Consider the following 23711-nt stretch of genomic DNA (forward strand, 5'->3'; position numbering starts at 1 on the left):
AGGTGGTGCCATGAATGCTTACACCGCTGTCAATGACATACAAACATCCCCTCTCTGGAGCTCCAGTGATGAGTCTACTTAAGTTCAAACTTTTTGTTTAAGGTTTACCAAACAACAGATATGCATTTATTTTAGAGTATCCATTGGTCATTGAAGGTCACATCAGTCAATATATCATAAGGGATCTTTAAATATTTTTTAAAAACTATGCAAAACATATTACTATACCATTTGCTCCAAAAGATTTCTGGTTTACATATGGTCTTAGAACTTAAAGCTAATGATAGCACCAGATTTTTCTCTGTAAAAAAATTGACAGCTTAAAACAATTAGAAAGTGTGCTGTTACTTGGTGTCAACTGAAGTTTCATGCAATTTATTGGCAATGTCAAATTTACACACATCCTCATTATATCCAACCTAACAGCAGTATTTTGTTTTATAGTGAATGAATGAGGTTCTTGCCATTTATAATTTTTATTCTATTTGCTCTTAAGCACCAGATATGTAATTGAGCAAAGAAGTGCATGTTATAGTGGTAAATCCATCGTACACTAACATTTTACTGAGCAGTGTTTCTTACCTCTCTGGCAGCAAGGCCAGTGACTGCTGCTATGCCCAGAATGTTGAAGACTGATGATCCCACTACAGCACCCAAACCTATGTCACTTTCTGTGATAAATACTCCAATAGCAGTCATGGCCAATTCGGGGGCTGATGTTGCAAACGCCATGAATGTTGCGCCTGCCACATCTGGTGTCAGGTTCAGCACTAGCAGCAATAGTGGCAAAAAGTGAAACATTATATATTGATACCTGTTGCAGGCAGCTCCTGAAAAGTGTGCTTAGAACAAATTACGATTAACGCTAATCTGTTCACTCTGACAGTTATTGGCACTATTTCTTTGAATGTGTATATTGAGAGGGAAGCAGCTACTTTGCAAAAAAGCTGCCTGTTCTCCTCTTACACTATTCAGATGCTGTTTTTATCTATTGCTTCATTCTAAACATTTACGTAACTACAGATTTCACACACCAGTATCACCAATCTATAGACTCAAAAAGTTAAAAACACTGTGAACATTAGTACTCATTGGAATTTACATCCTTGTGTGAAAATATATAATGTGCTATAAGAGTGACTACTAAGGACATTGTTACTGCCTTTTTCAGACATCTGAAATGTACAATGCAAATATTAGCCACTACTACTGGCATGGACATGTGGGAAATAGTGCACTACAATTAGTTTGTCTGATGTAACAAAATAAATTACTTTCGGGGAAACTTAACTAACATATTGTGCATATTGAAATTACAGAAAAAATCATTAGAAACATTTAGGACATACAGCGGAATCATGTCACTCATTATTAAAACTGTGCACTGTTAAGAGTACTTTCCCTCACTTATATGAAATTACCATTTCCTTATTCAGCAGTCTGAATTATTTAAGAAGAAACACAAATTAGAAATTACATCAGTTCCTGCTTCCCAAGAAGGGTAAAGACGAGAGAGGAAAAATGGAAAAGATGGACAGTGGTTCAAGGATGAAAAATCCACTCCAAACACAGGAATAGGGAGGGGAAACAAAAGTCAAAAAAGTAACAATGAGTCAGGTGCTGAGATTCAAACATTACATTCACTATGCAGTTGGTATGGTTATCTCTCAATCTCACCTTCGCATATGACATCAACACAGGGGAGAAAGTAGATCTCACAGACCAAGGCAGCAAGTAGGAACCCATAAGCTGCACCAAGGAAGTACAGAACTATAAATCCTGATAGCAGTTGTTCCCTGGTTAGATTTGTTGCTGGGAAATCAGTAATAGATGAATGTATGCAGCTCTCTGAAAAAAAAGAAAAACTGATTAGTGTCAGAAGAGGTGACAGATAATTGTACTAGATGATCGAACCAATTTTCTCCTGCTCTGGAAACATTTCCCAATAACATGAAGTTGCTGGAGTGGATATACTGGTGCCTTTTCTTTTTATACACTGTCATTTTTGCTATGATGTAAAGTTCACAGTGTTCTGAATGTCCTAGTATATCTCAGATGTGAGATGAAAAGTACAATTTCAATTTCTTGGGCAAGAATTTAGAAGCATATTTCATTCAAGGAAAGATAGATACCATCTACAAGAAAATTAAAGAGGCCTTTGGTGAAAAGAGAAGCAGCTGCATGAATATCAAGAGCTCAGATAGGAAACCAGTCATAAGCAAAGAAGTGAAAGCTGAAAGGTGGAAGGAATATATAGAGCATTTCTGCAAGGGAGATAAGCTTGAAGGCAATATTATAGAAAGGGAAGTAGATGTGGATGAAGATGAGATGGGGAATGATATGACACTGCAAAAAGAATTTGAGAGCTTTGAAATATTTAAGTCAAAAAAAGGCCCCGGGAGTAGACAATATTCTGTCAGAACTACTGATAGCCTAGGGAGAGACAGCCATAGTAGAATTCATACATCTGGTATGCAAGATTTATGAGACAGTTGAAATACCCTGTGACTTCAAGAAGTATGTAATAATCCAAATTCCAAAGAGAACGGGTGCTGACAGGTGAGAAAATTATTGAACTATCGGTCTAAAAAGTCGTGGTTGCAAAAGACTAAAATGAATTCTATAACTAAAGAATGAAAAGACTGATAATGTGCAGTAAGAGTTATATGTGGTGTGAACTCAAGAACATCCTGCAGAAGCCTTTTTAGGGAACTAGGGATACTAACTATTGCTTCCCAATATATTTATTCCTTAATGAAATTTATCATTAAAAATATATGACTTTTTCAAACCAACAGCTCAATTCACGGAATCAATACTAGAAATAAGAATAATCTTCACAAGGATTTAAAGTCACTTAGTCTTGTACAAAAAGGTGTGCATTATTCAGGAACACACATTTTCAATAACTTGCAGCAACCATAAAAAGCTTAACAACCAATGAAATTCAGTTTAAGAGAAGCCTAAAGGATTTATTGGTGGCCAACTCCTTCTACTCCATTGATGAATTTCTCAGTAGAACAAACTGATTTCTGTGTGTATATGTATATAAGTACAATATAACTTCTGCACAATTTCATTCCAGTAATGTGTTCATTGTAAATAAGTGTGTGTGTGTGTGTGTGTGTGTGTGTGTGTGTAAGTACAATCTAACTTCTGCACCAGTTCAGTGCAGTAATGATTTCATTGTAAATAAGTATTTAGTAGTTGTATTACACGTTTATTACCTTATAAATAAATAAAAAACTTTTTTTTATTTTCAATTCAGCACATTAATATTTGTAAAATGATTCTTTCATATAGTGTTCATTAAAAAATGACGACCATGCCACTTGGGACCTGTGGAATGATACATTAGCTTATTTGTTTGAGTTGTAAATATTTGTCATGTATTGTTGTTTTTCCGACATATTCTACATCCTGTAGGACCTCCTCACTACGGATCAATTGGAATGAAAGTAAATCTAATCTAATCTACTCTAATAAAAACTGACCTTCAGGAAGATTAGTTTGGATTCCAGAGAAATGTAGGAACTCATAAAGCAATGCTGACCCTATGACTCATCTTAGAAGACAGGTTAAGAAAAGGCAAACCTACATTATAGCATTTGTAGACTTAGAGAAAGCTTTGACAAAGTTGACTGGAATTTGAAATTCTGAAGACAGCAGGACTAAAATACAGGGAGCAAAAGGCTATTTACAATTTTTACAGAAACAAGATAGCAGTTATAAGAGTTGAGGGGCATGAAAGGGAAACAGTCGTTGAGAAGGGAGTGAGATAGGTTTGTAGCCTATCCCTGACGTTATTCAATCTGTACATTGAACAAGCAGTAAAGGAAACCAAAGAAAACTTTGGAGTAGAAATTAAAGTTCAGGGAAAAGAAATAAAAACTTCCAGGTTTGCTGATTACATTATAATTGTCAGAGACAGTAAAGGACTTGGAACTGCAGTTGAATTGAATGGACAGTACCCTGGAAGGTGGATATAAGATGAACATCAACAAAAGTGAATCAAGTAGAATGTAGTCTAATTAAACCAGGTGATGCTAAGGGAAACACTTAAAGCAGTAGATGAATTTTGCTGTTTGAGCACAAAGTAACTGATGACGGCCGAAGTACAAAATGTATACTGGCAATGACAAGGAAAGCTTTTCTGAAGAAGAGAAATTTGTTAACATCAAAAATAGGTATAAGTATTACAAAGTCTTTTCTGAAAGTATTTGTCTGCAGTATAGCAATGTATGGAAATGAAACTTGGACGATAAACAGTTTAGACAAAAGAGAATAGAAGATTTTGAAATATGGTGCTACAGAATACTGTTGAAGATCAGATAGGTAGACCACATAACTAATGAGAAAGTATTGAATAGAATTGGTGAGACAAGAAATTTGTGGTATAACTTGACCAAAAGAAGGGATTGGTTGATAGGACACATTCTGAGAGATTGACGGATCACCAGTTTAGTACTGGAGGAAGTGTGGAGGGTAAAGGGTAAAAATCAAAGAGGGGGAGCCAAGAAATGGCTCTGAGCACTATGGGACTTAACTTCTGATGTCATCAGTCCCCTAGAACTTAGAACTACTTAAACCTAACTGACCTAAGGACATCACACACATCCATGCCCAAGGCAGGATTCGAACCTGCAACTGTAGCAGTCGCGCGGTTCTGGACTGAAGCGCCTAAACCGCTTGGCCATCGCAGCTGGCCAAGCGCCTAGAACCGCTTGGCCACTGCAGCTGGCAGGGGACCGAGAGATGAATACAGTAAGCAGATTCAGAAGGATGGAGGATGCAGTAGTTACTCGGAGATGGAGAAGCTTGCACAGGATAGGGTAGCATGGAGAGGTGCATCAGACCAGTCTTTGGACTGAAGACCACAACAGCAAGCAAGATTTTGTAAATGGGTGCTTGTGTTCTACCTAGAGAAACTGGTGTTATTCATTTTGATTTACACTTGAGACGAGCATCATACAGGTAGTTGGTGAAGGTATTCTCATATGGAGGCTATTTCCAATCAATGAAATGGAGCTCTTGACACATCCAGCATCATATCTCACAGACAGATAGTATGGGAACCTGTGTTCAGATCACTCACATCTGTTTTTTTGCCAAAATCATTCCAAAGAAAACCTGCTGCTTGAGCAAGACCTTTAATTCTGAGTTGTGTCAGAATGGTTTTAGAAATCTTTGACAGATGTGAGGATGCTTGTCTGATCTCCAAATCACCTAACTTCATGCTTTTAAACACATATGGGGCACCACTGAACAAAATATCCAGTCCTTGAATCCATTTCCAATCAATGTTTGAGTTGTGGATGGCAGCAGCACATTGGAAGTCAAGATGGCTCTTCAGTACTATTGCTGTGTGGTTGAAACCATGTCAAGATATGTTGCAGGCATTATTAGTGTGAAATTTGGTGCTGCCTACCTACTAGATAAGTCAAAAAAGATAAAAATGTCAGTTGACAGCTGCACAAGAACATATTTATTTGGCTCACTAAAACAAGTGTAGCTGTTGAATGACTTATCTCTGTTGAAATATTCTTTAGTTGCTGAACTACACTTATGAACAAAATCATATATTAGTTAAGTTCCTCTAATACAGTTGTCCATGAATATATTTATTTATTTATTCTCCATAAAGAAATACAGTATTCGTTTTGATTGTGGACGTATTTTATGATTCCTTTCATAAATTTATGGGACAATTACAAACAATAAAAAAACTCTAAAGACCATGATAACTGGTACTATAAATACTACTGGTACAAATGGAAGTATTTTACTACTCTGAAATGAAAACATTAATACTATAAAAACATTTATTGGCAAGAAACTCCTAAAGAGCCATTTCAAAGCAACTTCCACATGAGCTTTTAAATTTTTTTGGAAGTTTGTTATAAAATTTGATCCCAAGGAATTAGGAAGTATTTTTAGTTGAATAATTTTGTAAGCATTTAGTGATGGCAGTGTTAGTCATTGTAACTAAGCTTGCACAGAATCCGTATTGCATTGAAGGATGAATTACTTACTTGCTTACAGTTCAGAACTTGCTTGTGATGCTGGTCTCATTGCATAAATTGATGTAATTAATTTTTGGCACAAAAGAACGGTTGTGATGTTCACAGGAGAGACACCTGTCTAACATTACCCCAAGGAAGGCAGTTTTATCATTCAATTTTATTTCTGTGTTATCATCAGACACAACATTCCATTGCACTCCATCAGGTTTGTGGTGCAATTGAAAGTCTATTAGACCTATTTTACTAAGGCAATTATTTTGGAAGCAATGCTTCTAGCCAAGGTAGAAATCAGATCATTCTCATTGGGTCTCCAGTTAACAATTGTTGTCATCTGCATAGTTAAGTATCTCTTTATTGTCCGCTGTGGGCAGATCATTAGCATAATGGTCCACATGAAACTCCCTGATTTCCAAATGCAATTAAAAAAAAGAAAGAAAACGGACTATGAGACATAGGTACTTTGGTTTGTAGTATCATGCAAAGCAACTCAAAAAGTTTTCTGTGACTTTTTTTCTGAACTATTCCTTTTGTCTTACTTTTCTTTTTTTTTTAGGTGCTGAATAATTACCATAAATGATTACACCTCACAAGAAAGCCAAATGTGTGGTATGGTGAGAAGAAATGCAATCACTCATTGCTGTCCAAAGAAATTTTCACTGTAAATTTAAAGGAAGCCATCTGACACTAAGAAGATTAGGGCTTGTTATGACAAGTTCCTAGACACAAATAATGTAAATAGGCAGTCAGGTTCTGGCAGAAAATGCACATCTGAAGAAATTATAATGGAGATAAGAGACAGGTTCCAAAGAAGTCCATCAAAGTCATTTCACCAAGAATCACAAGAGCAAAACATCTACCAGTAAATAGTACACACGGTGTTGCTTAAACAGATTTTCTTGCATGCATATGGATTTCAAATCGTCAAAGTATTGAAGCAGAATGACTTGCAGGTTCACCACAAATTTTCCATGGAAATGTTGGTTTTTCTGATGAAGAAAACTTCCACGCATGTGGGAACATTAATCAGCACAACATTTATGTGCGGGTTTGATAAAACCACCACAGTTTCGCGAACATGCCAGAGACAGAGTCACCCCTTCACTCGAAGGGGTGGCTCATCAGAGGAATTACTGATATTGAATTCATTTTGTTTATGAGAGAGAACCTTATACGCATAGTCACTGGCTTTCCCATGATCATTTTGTAAAGGATAAAGTGAAGTTAAGAACTGTGATACTATGCTTCATAGATCATGTGTTGTTGATTGACTGCTGTTTAATCCTCTGGCTAAGATGTTAGTTCACATCAGTGTGGTGAAGGACTTTATTAGCAAAACACTCTCCCAGCCATCAAAGATGGCTTTGCTGAACTAGAGCTTCTGGTAGCTTCTCAAGCTGCCATATGAGATGTAGGGCATCTCATTTGTGTTGCAGTAGGCTTGGTAACCACTCACTTATCCATGAATTGAGCACAAGCAATCTGGTCCATTTTTAAAAAGAAAACAAAAATATGAAATAAGAAATGATATGAGATTTATAATAATTAGCATCTAAAGTAGGAGAAATATGTGGCACAGTTTTCATTAAATTGCACAGTAATCTCTAAGCAAGTTATATTATATCTATGTCGAGAGGCGATAATATAAGTTACAATGCTACTGGTAACCTTTTTTATTAGGAATACAAAAATTGTTTATTAATCAATCCTCATGCATTATGCATTGCTGTTTCTATTGTGTCACAATGTGGATTAAGTTATATTTTCACTCTTTGCTGTTGTTTTCACTTTAGGTCTGGTGATGAAGCTGATCCAAAATGCGTAATGTGTGGTGACTGACTAATCAAAAATGTTGATGATCAGAACAGAGTTGTACAATGGTTGCAGATCTCTTGAAAAACTTTATCTTCAAATTGATTAAAATACTACATTAACAGTTTAATATATTTTTTGTCTCTCGAGTGCAAGTCCTCTGATTGTGTGTCACTATTGCTGCATGTGAATCATATTCAGTAGTTTAATGTAACTGGATAGATAAAAAAATCTACTCACCAAGTGGCAGCAAGAGAACAAACATATAAAAACAGATTTTATATACGCAAGCTTTCATAGCCGGAGGTTCCTTATTCTGGCAGAAAGGTTGAAGGGAAAGGCAGAGGTATGAAGGAGAAGAACTGGAGAGGTTTAGGAAAAGGGGTAGAGTTTGGCAAAGTCATTCAGAACCCCCTTCCTTCCCCTTCAACCGTCTGCCGGAAGAAGGATCCGCTAGCTCTGAAAGCTTGCTCACGTAAAACCGTTTTTTTTTTTTTTTTTTTTTTTTTTTGTATGTGTATTTTCTTGTTATCAGTTCTGAGTAGATTTCTTTATCTATCCAATTACATTATATTGTCAAACATTGATTGCTTTCGTTATTATTTCAGTAGCTTGATATCAGGGAAAGTGCCATATCCAAACGTACTCCTAATGCTCCAGCCACCCCCACCAACCAGCTACAAAGGGGCACCTTCCATATTCAGTACCAAGCTGGACTACAATAGCTCATCATGTCCTCCACAAGGACTTTGACTACCTCTCTATCATGTCCTAAAATGATACCAGAGAAGAAAAGTTGCTACTCACCATATAGCGGAGATGCTGAGTCACGATAGGGATAATAAAAAGATTCACACAGTCATAGCTTTCTGCCATTAAGGCCTTTGTCAACAATAGACACACATACACACATGCACACACACACTCACGCAAAATCAACTTGCACACATGTCTGCAGTCTCAGAGAGCTGAAACTACACTGCAAGCAGCAGCACCAGTGCATGATGGGAGTGGCGACTGGGTGGGGGTAAGGAGGAGGCTGGGGTGGGGAGGGGGAGGGATAGTATGGGGGGAGTGGCAGACAGTGAAGTGTTGCAGTTTAGACGGAGAGCAGGAGAGAAGGTGTGGAGGGGGGAAGGGGCAAGTAGCAGAAAGGAGAGAAATAAAAAGAAATTAAAAGACTGGGTGTGGCAGTGAAATGACGGCTGTGTAGTGGTGGAATGGGAACAGGGAGGGGGCTGGCTGGGTGAGGACAGTGGCTAACGAAGGTTGAGGCCAGAAGGATTACAGGAATGTAGGATGTATGCCAGGGAAAGTTCCCACCTGCGCAATTCAGAAAAACTGGTGTTGGTGGGAAGGATCCATATGGAACAGGCTGTGAAGCAGTCATTGAGATGAGGGGTATCGTGTTTGGCAGTGTGTTCAGCAACAGAGTGATCCACTTGTTTTTTGGCCACAGTTTGTCGGTGGCCATTCATGCAGACAGACAGCTTGTTGGTTGTCATGCCTACATAGAATGCAGCACAGTGATTGCAGTTTAGCATGTAAATCACATGACTGGTTTAACAGGTAGCCCTGTTTTTGATGGGATAGGTGATGTTAGTGACCAGACTGGAGTAGGTGGTATGTATGGGACAGGTCTTGCATCTACACCTATTACAGGGGTATGAGCCATGAGGTAAGGGATTGGGAGCAGGTGTTGTGTAAGGATGGACGAGTATATTGTGTAGGTTTGGTGGATGGCGGAATATCACAGTAGGAGGGGTTGGAAGGATAGTGGGTAGGACATTTTTCATTTCTGGGCACAACGAGAGGTAATCAAAACCCTGGCAAAGAATGTAATTCAGTTGCTCCAGTCCTGGATGGTACTGAGTTACGAGGGGAATACCCCTTCCCCCCTCCGCACTTTCTCTCCTGCCCTCCGTCTAAACTGCAACACTTTACTGTCCGCCACTCCCACCATACTATCCCTCCCCCTCCCCACCCCAGCCTCCTCCTTACCCCCACCCAGTTGCCACTCCCATCATGCACTGGTGCTGCTGCTCGCAGTGTAGTTTCAGCTCTCTGAGACTGCACACATGTGTGCAAGTTGCGTTTATGTGAGGGTGTGTGTGCCTGTGTGTATGTGTGTCTATTGCTGACAAAGGCCTTAATGGCCAAAAGCTATGACTGTGTGAATCTTTTTATTGTGCCTATTGCGACTCAGCATCTCCGCTATATGGTGAGTAGCAGCTTTCTTTCTCTGATATTGTTACATTCCATCCTGGATTTTCCATTGTCTGATGTCCTTAAATGAGGAACTTACTATGCAAAATCCTTACTACCTTTCCCAAAGACGTATCTCACTGCCCGTGTGATCTACAAAATATCCTAGCATGTTCCTGTGCCATACATACTCATGACACATGGATCAGTGTGGAAAATTCAGGTGTGCCCTATGCACCCACCCTGTACAACCAATTCCAGTCCAGTCATAAGCGTACTCCACCCAATCAGACATAGGACCAGCTGTGAAAGTGCTCATTTCACATACCAGTCCAAATATAACTTCTGCACAGCCTTTTATGCATGGATTACCTTCAAACAGCTGTCAACCAGAATGAATAGCCACTGCCAAATGTTACTAGAGAGCAGAGTTGACCACACAGTGGCAGAATATGATACTGAGCACAACATACTCAACTTCAGTGCTTTAGTGCTCTACAACTTGTGCCATCTGTATCATTGGGTCAACTCCACTGCTTTCCTCAATAACAACTTTGCCACATTGAATCATGTATGTGGGAAAAATGAGAACAACCTGCTTGACTTCAATGATTGCTTAAGAACCAGTACCATGTGAATGGGATCCTTCCCATCATATCATCTTCTTTCAGTTACTTCTCTCTAATTCGATCATTTTACTCATAAATCTAAAACCACACAGCTCTTACCATAGCTACCCTCCTCCTCTATTTTATCTTGCACTCCCCCCTCCCCCCCCCCCCCTCCTTGCCCCTACTGACCCATGCATCTTATTTCATCGTGTACCACGCATAACCTTCCCCAACTTCACCAGGAGAGCTTACTTGTGCCACATTTCTGTTATCTCATATCCTTCCCACTCATGTTGCTCCACTCAACCCCAGTGCTGGGTGTCGTGCTATGACAATGCATTCATTTGTGTGTGTGTGTGTGTGTGTGTGTGTGTGTGTGTGTGTGTGTGTGTGTGTGTGCATGCATCAACATTACACACATTGTATAGTTCATCAGAGCAGTACTTACTGTAGAGTTAAGATTAGTTAAACAAGAAGCACTATTTGTAAAATATAAACAGTTGTGCCATACTCTCTTTGTAGCTGCAGGCCATTATGTGCTAATTCATTCTATGTGACTCATTATGTTGAATACTAAACTGAATGATCAATATTCTTGACATCATAACAAGTAAGAACAAAGCCAAAACAAAGTTCAACACACAAAGACACCCACCATTTCCGTAAAAGGCATCTGTTCTAAATGTTGTTTGTAGCATCAGTTCCAGCAAACTGTTCTGTTCTAACATGATTGCGTTGAAGAATTTCTTCTTTAGTGGACGTTTTCCCTGCAAAATAAGAATGATGTGTCATCATCATCATCATCATATTATTATTATTGTTATTGCTATTATTATGCCACCGCATACCATCACTCAAGAAATAAAGAAAAAAGTGTAATGTAAACTTCCATCTTGAAATTTAAAAAAAATGTGGACAATAAGATTAAACAAATAACTTGTAGTACTGTTGGAAGATATCTCATGTAGCAGTATACTTGCAATACTAGGCCCAAGTATATTACACAGGCAACAATAATCCACACCATTTCAAGCAAGTCCAGTTATCAATGCAACTGTCAAGAAATTTGTATCTGCATCCAATAGAGTAATATTTGTACAGTTCAGTCCACAACCCATTCTGCAGGTTGTTATACAGATATGTAGCCCAACTTGTGCTGCATCAATGTCTTTATCAGATCTTTTTGCACACAAGTCATGTCTTTTAACAAATCAACTGAGATTACCATAGTGATAGGTGATTCCACTGTTGAGGTAGTCCACAGCTGGTGCCCTGATATAGTAGGCAATTCTGTTTTAGGGACTATCAATGACTGATGTGATCAGCTGGTGCATCTATGGCAGGAGGAAGAGTTCATAATAGCCAACACTCATTTGCAGTTACCTCCATATCATCTCTACATATGGACTTCAAACACCAACAAAAATATCAGGAATCAAATTGGCTATGTCCTTATCAATAAATGATTCAGAATTTCTTTAAGAAGTTGAAGGCATATCCTGATGCTGATATTAACTCTGATCTTAGTCTTTTGATATGCACAATGAATATGAAGATGAAAAACTGCCACCAGTGGATAGAAGCACTCAAATTGTGTTCCATAAACTCCAAATCCGGTACCAAGTCAAGTCTGTAGTGAATGAAGCAAGCAAAGAAAAACTAAAGGACATTGAGAGCAAGAAACGCTAGCCTAGGATGACAGATGAAATTCTACAACTGACCAGTCACAGAAGATCCTTCGAAAGTAAAGACCTGATAATGCACAGAGAATAGCAGAAAATAATACAGAAGCAAGTACATATGAAAAGGAACAACATCCTACAAAGGCATGTAGCAAAATATAAGAACTGAACACAAAGCATGTCTCCTTCAACATGTACAAGAAAGTAAAGCAAGTAACAGTGACACAGCAGCAGAGGAAGTGGGCCCACAAACAAAGATAACAACATCCTCCCTAGTACTAAAGAGAACCTGGGTGACTGGAAGGAAAACATTGAAAATCACTTCTGGGACAACAGATTATATTAGTCATGGCATCTGAGAGAATGATGGTATGTAGCACAAGAGCAGATTTACAACATCCCATAACAATATCAAATATTGGGAAGGCTCCATGTCCTGGTGAAATGCACTTCGACATACTAAACCTGCTCAAGGATAAACAATCTCTTTCCATGTTGGTTGGTTTATTCAACAATATCACTCAAAATGGAATTATACCAATGTTTGTACCACTTCTAAAACATCCCAGAGCACTGTGCCACAATGACTGCAGAATGGTGAGTCATGTCCTCATTTATTCCTTAAAATACTACATTCAAAAATATACCATGAGTGTGAGGAGAGCATTGGGGACTTTCAGTTTTGATTCAGGAGTGTTTTGGGGACTCAGGTGGTGTACTCCCAGGATGGCGATTCTTCTGGAAAGCCTGCAGTTCTCAGGGAATCACAATTTACCTAGAGAGATCAGGAAAAACTCAGGGAATTCAGTTGCTGAACATGCTGCCCGAACAATGTGCTGTACTTCATTGAGTGCTTCACAGCCTGCACTGAGTCCTTCCTACCAACATCATCTTTTCTGCATTGTGCATGTGGGAACTCTCTGTACAATATATTCTACGTTGCCATATCCCCCTCTCACCCTGGCCATAACTTTCACTAGTCCCTGTCCGTCACCTACCTATCCCCTTCCTGGTCCCACTCCAACACTTGACAGCCTTCTATTCCACCAATGAACCTGCTAGCCTTTTTCCCCTCCTCTTCTGACCCCCCCCCCCCCCCCCCCCCAAAGCTCCTGACTGCAACTGGCAGCCCTACCCTGTCCTCACCATTCCCTGCATGCTCCCACAAGGAGAACTACACGTTCCCCCACCCCTTTCCAACTATACTTCCCCTGCCCCATCCCAGCCTCTTTTTACCGCCACAACCAGATTGCTTTTCCCATCAGGCTCAGTAGCTGTACACAATTCAGTGTCAGCAGTGAGAGTCAGTTGTCACATGTGTGTAAGATGTTTATGTGAATGTGTGTGTGTTTTCTACTTTAGAAGGAGGTCTGTTGGCCGAAAGCTCAAACATATAGCAGTCTTTTTGTTGTGCCTGCCTGCAACTCAACATCTCCTTACACAAAGAGTAGCATTCTATCCATTTCATAATATTCTAATCTAATTAGTATGCAACATCAAAAGCGAGGACCCTTTCACAACCTACTGAAGCACAACCAAATTTACTTCTAAATCTGTCGATGGTTCTCCATTCGAGATAACATGCTGCACCCTCCTACCAAAAAATCCTCAGTTGATTAACAAATTTCATTTCACACTCCAAATAATCACACTTTTGATAATAAACATAGATGTGGTACTGAGTCTAATGCTTTTCAGAAATTGAGAAATGACAAACTTTCAGGATCTCATGTGAGAAAAGTGTGAATTGAGTTTCCTGTGATCAGAGGGTTTGGAGTCCACACAGGCTGGCATGAAGATGTCACCCTGTTTGAGTTACCTCACTCCTATTTATATTTGGCTCAGAATATGTTCTAAGATGCTGCAACAAGTGGATGGCAAAAATACTGAATGGTAGTTTTGTGGATCACTCTTTTGTGGATCACTTCTGCTTCCCTTCTTGCAGATGGCTGTGACCTGTACTTTCTTCCAACTGGGCACAGTTTATTCTTCAAGGGATCTATGGTAGATTATAGCTAAAAGAGAGACCAACTCAGCTGCAGAGTCAGTGTATAATTCAATAGGGATTCCATTGGGACCTGGAGCTTTGCTCAGTTCAGCATTTCCAGCTGTTTCTCAATCTACTGGCACTAACATCTATGTAACTCATCTTTGCAGTGGTGTGAGGATTAAATTGTATCAATATTGCTGGATTTTCATTTGTAAAGAAACATTTGAAAATAAAATTCAGCATTTCTACTTTCACTTTGAGGTGCTCAATTTCAGTAGCAGCCTCATCCGTAAGTGTCTGGACCCTAACTTCGATATCATTGAAGCCTGTACATATGATCAGCATTTCTTTTGTTTTTGTGAGAGAGCATGTGATTATATTATGATACGGCAGTTACTGAAGACTTCAAGCATTTTGCTATTTTCAGCCAAAAAATTTAATTTATCATCTTCCTGTCTCTAGCCCGATGCTTTGTTTTACACCCATTATACGGTAGTCTGTGTTTCTTTAAATGTTTCATTACAATGATTGTATGCCACAGTGGGTCGCTCCTATCAATTATTCTACAAGGTGCAGATCTGTCAAGTGCATGGTCAACTTTTTAACCTGAGCCACAGTTCTTCTAAATGCTCCTCTCCAGATCTTAATGTCTCAAGTTCTGTATTGAGATACTACAGGACTGTCTCTTTATCTAGTTTCCTGAACATGTGAATCCTTCTACTTGTTTGTATTGCCATTTGTACATTTGTAATCATTGTTGCTACAACTGTCTCATGGTCGCAGATGCCAGTTTTTATGTGGACGTCCTCAAAGAGGTCAGACCTATTTGTTTCTATTACATCCAATCTATTTCTATCATGAGTCCACTTCTGAACAATCTGTTCTACGTAATTCTCAGAGAATGCATTCAGTAATGTTTTGCAGGACATCTTGTCATGCCCTTGACTTAAAAAAGTGTAAATTTTCTAATTGGTTGTGTGACGAGTTAAGTCTTATCCAATTATAATACAACTGGGGAACTTATATACTAGTGAATTTAGGTCTTTTTCTAAGATTTTCTGTTACATCTACAGGTGAGTCTGGCAGTCAGTAGAAATATCTGATTTCAAGTTTATGTCCATCCTTGATACTGAGTCTTGCCCACACAATCTTGCATGCAGTTTCAAGCTGGTGTGTAATGCACAACCTGGTCTGTTTAGGGGGACCCTCTTTTCTGAACTCAATGGCGCAAGTGTGCATGCCATGGCTATTATTAAGATGGCAACATCACAGTTACTAACTCTGCCTGTCTCTGCTTGACGTGTCTTCATTCCAACTTTATTTACCTCTTGGCATCCAATTTCCATCAACAGCGATGTTACAATAAAAGTGTTGCAAAATACTGTGGATGGAATTCTAATGAACTGAAAATGTAGGTTGCATATATTTCAGTCTGCCTTGAGCAAACACTGCTGTCTGCGTTATGATCAATTGATGCTCCGTCTATGAACAACTAGCACATTTTTAGCCTAAGTAGGAATTTCTGTGGCACATGAAGAGTGCACTTATTGTGCAGTTGCTTGTGAAGTGTCCCTTACAGCAGAGATCCCATTTTAAACACTGTTATGGCTTGTAGTAAATGTTCAGCTATAATCCATTAATTCTGTGTGTCTAACCCATATCTAAGAGTGTGGTACATAGTTAGGTTAATATACTGGAGAGTTGTGGTGCTGTCTCCTGCTGCTAGTTAAGATATTCATTTTGACAACTTTTCATCTCCCGTAATTGAGAAATGAGGAAATTTTAAAAAGTATTGGGGAAATTGAAACCATTTATCATTTTCTATTTGAAAAAGAGTGCATCATAAATATCAAGTTTCATGAGATTATAAAAAATATCATCATATAGAATCCAGAATTAAGTAACAGTTGCATCAGCAGAGATGTCATCAATAAATAACGCTTCAAACTGAAAGCACATATATTACGCACACATGAGTACATAAGTAAAGATGTAGATAAAATGTGTTCCTTAGCTGAGAGTGTTTGTGTTTATGTATTTATAGAATGTTATAGAAAATTCTAGTATTCCATAATTTAGTCAGTCCCAGAAATTACAAATCTTAACTGATAAACGATTCATGGAGGTGGGAATCATAGTGGTGACCTACATGTCAGCAGCCAGTTATTATACTGTACTATGTTGTGCAGCATGCAGCACTACTCCCACTCCTCACAAAACAGTGACCCATTGTTTTGGATTTCACTTCTGGCAACTAAATGTAGTCAGTGGCCCTTTGTATAGTGGCATGATCATATTCTGGTCATGTTGTCACATCCTCATTGTTGTTGTGGTCTTCAGTCCAGAGGCTGGTTTGATGCAGCTCTCCATGCTACTCTATCCTGTGCAAGGTTCTTCATCTCCCAGTACTTACTGCAACCTACATCCTTCTGAATCTGTTTATTGTATTCGTCTCTTGGTCTCCATCTACGATTTTTACCCTCCATGCCACCCTCCAATACTAAATTGGTGATCCCTTGATGCCTCAGAATATGCCCTACCAACCAATCCCATCTTCTAGTCAAGTTTAGTTTAGTTTAGTTTAGTCTAGTTTAGACAAGAAGAGAATAGAAACTTTTGAAATGTGGTGCTACAGAAGAATGCTGAAGATTAGATGGGTAGATCACATAACTAATGAGGAGATATTGAATAGAATTGGAGAGAAGAGAAATTTGAGGCGTGCGGGTTAGCTACTACAAACAGCATAGTAAACGCATTATTGTGGCCAAGATAGACACAAAGCCCATGCCTACTACAGTAGTACAAGTTTATATGCCAACTAGCTCTGCAGATGATGAAGAAATTGATGAAATGTATGATGAGATAAAAGAAATTATTCAGGTAGTGAAGGGAGACGAAAATTTAATAATCATGGGTGACTGGAATTCATCAGTAGGAAAAGGGAGCGAAGGAAACATAGTAGGTGAATATGGATTGGGGGGAAGAAATGAAAGAGGAAGCCGCCTTGTAGAATTTTGCACAGAGCATAACCTAATCATAGCTAACACTTGGTTCAAGAATCATAAAAGAAGGTTGTATACCTGGAAGAATCCTGGAGATACTAAAAGGTATCAGATAGATTATATAATGGTAAGACAGAGATTTAGGAACCAGGTTTTAAATTGTAAGACATTTCCAGGGGCAGATGTGGATTCTGACCACAATCTATTGGTTATGATCTGCAGATTGAAACTGAAGAAACTGCAAAAAGGTGGGAATTTAAGGATATGGGACCTGGATAAACTGAAAGAATGAGAGGTTGTAGAGAGTTTCAGGGAGAGCATAAGGGAACAATTGACAGGAATGGGGGAAAGAAATACAGTAGAAGAAGAATGGGTAGCTCTGAGGAATGAAGTAGTGAAGGCAGCAGAGGATCAAGTAGGTAATAAGACGAGGGCTAATAGAAATCCTTGGGTAACAGAAGAAATATTGAATTTAATTGATGAAAGGAGAAAATATAATAATGCAGTAAATGAAGCAGGCAAAAAGGAATACAAACGTCTCACAAATGAAATCGACAGGAAGTGCAAAATGGCTAAGCAGGGATGGCTAGAGGACAAATGTAAGGATGTAGAGGCTTGTCTCACTAGGGGTAAGATAGATACTGCCTACAGGAAAATTAAAGAGACCTTTGGAGAGAAGAGAACCACTTGTATGAATATCAAGAACTCAGATGGCAACCCAGTTCTAAGCAAAGAAGGGAAGGCAGAAAGGTGGAAGGAGTATATAGAGGGTTTATACAAGGGCGATGTACTTGAGGACAATATTATAGAAAGGGAAGAGGATGTAGATGAAGACGAAATGGGAGATAAGATACTGCGTGAAGAGTTTGACAGAGCACTGAAAGACCTGAGTCGAAACAAGGCCCTGGGAGTAGACAACATTCCATTAGAACTATTGATGGCCTTGGGAGAGCAAGTCATGACAAAACTCTACCATCTGGTGAGCAAGATGTATGAGACAGGCGAAATACCCTCAGACTTCAAGAAGAATATAATAATTCCAATCCCAAAGAAAGCAGGTGTTGACAGATGTGAAAATTACCAAACTATCAGTTTAATAAGTCACAGCTGCAAAATACTAACGCGAATTCTTTACAGACAAATGGAAAAACTGGTAGAAGCGGACCTCGGGGAAGATCAGTTTGGATTCCGCAGAAATGTTGGAACACGTGAGGCAATACTAACCTTACGACTTATCTTAGAAGAAAGATTAAGAAAGGCAAACCTATATTTCTAGCATTTGTAGACTTAGAGAAAGCTTTTGACAATGTTAACTGGAATACTCTCTTTCAAATTCTGAAGGTGGCAGCGGTAAAATACAGGGAGGGAAAGGCTATTTACAATTTGTACAGAAACGAGATGGCAGTTGTAAGAGCCGAGAGGCATGAAATGGAAGCAGTGGTTGGGAAAGGAGTGAGACAGGGTTGTAGCCTCTCCCCGATGTTATTCAATCTGTATATTGAGCAAGCAGTAAAGAAAACAAAAGAAAAATTCGGAGTAGGCATTAAAATTCATGGAGAAGAAGTAAAAACTTTGAGGTTCGCTGATGACATTGTAATTCTGTCAGAGACAGCAAAAGACTTGGAAGAGCAGTTGAACAGAATGGACAGTGTCTTGAAAGGAGGATATAAGATGAACATCAACAAAAGCAAAACGAGGATAATGGAATGTAGTCAAATTAAATCGAGTGATGCTGAGGGAATTAGATTAGGAAATGAGACACTTAAAGTAGTAAAGGAGTTTTGCTATTTAGGGAGTAAAATAACTGATGATGGTCACAGTAGAGAGGATATAAAATGTAGACTGGCAATGGCAAGGAAATCGTTTCTGAAGAAGAGAAAATTGTTAACATCGAGTATAGATTTAAGTGTCAGGAAGTCGTTTCTGAAAGTATTTGTATGGAGTGTAGCCATGTATGGAAGTGAAACATGGACGATAACTAGTGTGGACAAGAAGAGAATAGAAGCTTTCAAAATGTGGTGCTACAGAAGAATGCTGAAGATAAGGTGGGTGGATCACATAACTAATGAGGAGGTATTGAATAGGATTGGGGAGAAGAGAAGTTTGTGGCACAACTTGACTAGAAGAAGGGATCAGTTGGTAGGACATGTTTTGAGGCATCAAGGGATCACAAATTTAGCATTGGAGGGCAGTGTGGAGGGTAAAAATCGTAGAGGGAGACCAAGAGATGAATACACTAAGCAGATTCAGAAGGATGTAGGTTGCAGTAGGTACTGGGAGATGAAGAAGTTTGCACAGGATAGAGTAGCATGGAGAGCTGCATCAAACCAGTCTCAGGACTGAAGACCACAACAACAACTATAAGTCAGTAAGCTCCTTCTGGAGATTTGTAAATATTGAGGTATGTTCTGTTGTCTTCCTCAAAAAGATGTTTCACAATGATATATTTTAATGTGTCTGTAAAATGCTCTTAGTCAGTTACTCGCCATGTATTTTAGAAAACCAATATTAGTTAGTGACTATTGTGGGGCAGGGAATCCAGTCCCTATTGTAGGCTGCGTATCTAACAGCTTCCAGGGGCAAAAAAAATTGATTTTCAATCTTTCATACAAACATTGGGAAAATTAAAAAAAAATTTTACAGACATAATTTACTCATTAAGACGTAAAATCTTATGTGAAAGATTCAATGTAGTAATACAAGTATTACAGTTATAAACCGTGTACATATTTTGAGACAGTGTAACTTATTGTGAGCAAAACCCCAAACAATATTCATCCAGTATTTAAGAATGAGAGCACTTAGTGGCATACAGTAAGCCTTTTACACGGCTTCAATCATTTTTAAACTTTTTTTAGCTTACATGCTTAATGTCAGATATTGAACACATTAACTCATTTGTAAAACAAGCAGAAAAATGCACAAAAAAGGTAAATATGTTCCCCTTTAAAAGATCCCTGGAAGGAAAGTGGGAAAGCAGTGGTTTCAGTTCTCATTCTGTATTCCTCAACAAAAAGTTTGGCATGCAAACATATTATCACTCTTTCAACACAGAACATTCTAAATCCTTTTACCCAGTTTCTCTTTGTAGTAAAGCCTTTATGCTCAACATCTGCCTCTCACTGGCACTGTCTATGCATGTCTCTCTTCCACTGTCTCTTTTATCTCCCATTGATTTACAGAATATACCACTATCATAGTCTCCTCTCTCACTTACACTGCCTCTTTTTGTATTTCTTTCCCACTGCCACCCCCCCCCCCCCCCCCCATATGCTTAAAATTTCAGTCCAAAATGTGCCCTCTCCTATACCTGTGAGTTGGTCTGGGGAGGGGGGTCCATGCTCCACCCCTCCCCTCCAAGCCTTTGTATGATCTCCACTCATCTGCATTTTTTCATTTCCAGTTTCTCGTCTCTGTTTCATTCCCACTGTTTCTATTTCCATCCATCCCATCTCTCTCTCTCTCTCTCTCTCTCTCTCTCTCTCTCTCTCTCTCTCTCTTACCACCACATTCCCTCTCCCTCTCCCATCATCACTGGCGTCTCCCTCTCTCTTGAATTTTTGGCGAGGAAGGCAGAATGAGAATTGAGGCATCTAGTTCCCCACTTTTCTGCCAGAGTCTTTTAAACAGGAGTGTATTCACCAGTGAAAAAAATGCTGACTAAAGATACTGTTTGGTGACCTCAGAATCAACGTGATGACTTTAGAATTCTTTCCATGTACTCACTGTGTCAGTTAAAACTACATTTACACCTCAGACTGGATATTATGTGCACAAGTACAGTGACTTTGAACCTCTGGATCTCGGTAATGGAAAAAGGTAGTGAAAAAAGTTTCAAGGCTCCATGAGATCATCATCTTAAGAATATATTGTAAAAATTTAGATGATTTGCCATGAATAGAAAGTATAGAATTGGCCATTCCTCCAGTTGGTGCTTTTGGTAACCAAAAATCATTGTTTATAGTTGTATCTTGATAATGGATACAGATTTTCTAAAACAAGAAACTGGCATTTTTAGATGAATACCTAAAGAATGTACAACTAAAATTTGATCAATTTGCTATGATTATCTATTCAAATAATTGCAGCCTATAGTTCAAAACTGTTAAAAACTGGTTTTTTGGTTTTCTGCATAAGTACGGTAACTTTGAACCTCTGGATCTCAGTAATGGATTCTGATATTGAAAAATGTTTTAAAGCTCCTGAAAATATCATCTTAAGTACATATAGTAAAAATTTCAATGATTCACCATGAACAGGAATTATATAAGTGGCCATCCCTCCCCGATTGGTACTTTTCATACCCAAAAATCATTGTTTTTTTAGTGTATTCTCAAGAGCCACCCATGGAAGAAGCCACTTAAGGTCAACAATATGCCACACTTAACGTAAAAGAACCAACCAATTTCCTCAATTTGCCTCATCTGAAGGAAGTATATAATGTTTAAATTTTGACCCTGTACTTCGGTATAGCTACAGTATGCATGTTCTTTTGATAGGTACAAAAATTATTGCTAGGCCAAAGGCTATGCAAAAAATGCTTGACATAATATCTCCATAATCAACAGAACCTGAGAGATGACCCCCCGAAAAAGTACACTTTTGCACATGGCTGTTTAGAATGTATTGGTACCGTGCACATTCGCGCATGAACTGAATAATCAGAAGTTTGAATTTGTTTTATACACTTAAGTTAAATTCATCAGAGAATCAAGGGTTACTGGTAGAGTATTAGCTTTGTTACCATGAGCATGTCTGATACCATATAAATTTTGCAGAATGAATGTTTATTTTTTTCAACATTTCTAACAGCATTCTTGATATTAAAGCTAATAGTTAATAACTAAAAAGTTACAAATTATCCAGTTTGAGAAAATTGCAAATTAACAATAACATGAAATTTGACAAGTCTTAAGTAAGAAATTATTTCCTTTTTAAATAGAGGAATGCTGTAATGAAAATCAGATTAGAACGAAATGTTGCAGAATCACCAATAAAACATAGAGATGTTATCATTGCAGTTCATTTGTTTACTTGATGCACAAATACTGCTTGTGTGCAGGAAACTGAAGAAGGGAACTGATCAATCTCATTTGGACTCTTCTGTCAGGATATTTAGTTTGTATTTGGAATGGCTACTTATGTTAGGTGCAAGGTGACTCATTGGCGTGATTCATTTTGATTTTGTCAGGTGGAAATTATACTAAGTGTGGCCTTCCCTACAAGACTGGCATGAGTGGTAAAATACCAGTGGTTACATGTGTCACAGCAGCACATTTTTAGGGTACGGAAGACAGAAAGAAACCAAGTTTAGACAAACATTCAGCCTGATTCTCAATCTGGCACATATTTATTTTAAGAATTCATGTATAAGGTGATAGGGAATGACATTGTTGTTTGCTCCTTCATAGTTTCATCTCTTATTTTGAAGAAATATGTTTCAAGATAGTTCTTCTCATCCATGCACTGGTTTTACTAAAAGTATTTCTTAGGATACATGTTAGAAATAATGTTAGCCTTTATTTAATTTTTACTGTTAGTAGATCAGTTTTTTTCTATTTGCACAGTGAGGTAACTGAGGATGAAAGAAGAAAAGAGGATACAAAATAAGATGAGTGGACATGACAACAAATGAACAGGTAATGAATCAAACCAGGGAAAATGAGCTTTGTGGCATTTGACTAAAAGAAGAGATATGTTGACAGAACATTGCCTGAAGCATTATAGAGAAGTTAGTTTGGTAATGTAGGAAAGTTCAAGTGTATGTGAGTTCCAGTAATTATGCAGAGATGAAGAGACTTGTCTGTGTTGCCTAGCATGAAAAGCTGTACCAAACATAAACTGAAGACTACAACAACTTTTAGTATGATTTTAAATGAACTTACCTTCTAACAGTTTTAAATTGTTGCTATGTAATGATTTTAAGTTGTTGTGCAGACTTATGGTAGAACACTTTGGGAGAGCTGGTTTCAAGACCAGCCACAATGTGAATTTTCCATACTGCTGGTAAAAGAGGCAAGGCAAGAGCAGCACACACACTGAGACATGCCGAGGTCTGAGACAGATGCTAATCATATACTCCACAGATAATGTGCTCACAAGTGGTGCTATCTTGATGTAAAGATAACTAAAATCTTAGAGAAACTCTTTTGTCATTTCCCAACAAAGAGGAATGTTAATCTTGGGGAACTATCCCATGTGACAACCCATTGCAGAAATGTTATGTAATTTTTTTTTTTTTTTACAATTAGCACAGTCTGTGCTGGTTGATGTAACAGTATGTGTCAGTGAATTAATTCTTAATTATCTGTTAAATAAAATTTTACAGTTATCAACTAAGTTTTCCACTTCATGCTTAATGAACCCTTTCAGAGATTTAGCTCACTTCT

The 23711-nt window shown here is 38.4% G+C and overlaps 1 protein-coding gene across 2 annotated transcripts in view; it reads right to left on the minus strand.

Moving 5' to 3' along the window:
* The window catches only part of LOC126253409 (sodium/potassium/calcium exchanger 4-like), a 118106-nt gene extending 94741 nt beyond the window's left edge, over positions 1-23365 (minus strand). For both annotated transcript variants that reach the window (XM_049954718.1, XM_049954717.1), the window contains exons 1-4: positions 23208-23365; positions 11304-11415; positions 1678-1848; positions 583-770 (exon numbers count right to left, since the gene is read on the minus strand). In XM_049954718.1, the coding sequence (XP_049810675.1) occupies positions 583-770; positions 1678-1848; positions 11304-11376 (432 nt within the window). In that variant the 5' untranslated portion in view covers positions 11377-11415; positions 23208-23365. The remainder of the gene's footprint in view (positions 1-582; positions 771-1677; positions 1849-11303; positions 11416-23207) is intronic.
* Positions 23366-23711: the final 346 nt, after the last annotated feature.

Source organism: Schistocerca nitens, chromosome 4 (genome assembly GCF_023898315.1).
Source record: "Schistocerca nitens isolate TAMUIC-IGC-003100 chromosome 4, iqSchNite1.1, whole genome shotgun sequence".
Lineage (NCBI taxonomy): Eukaryota > Metazoa > Arthropoda > Insecta > Orthoptera > Acrididae > Schistocerca > Schistocerca nitens.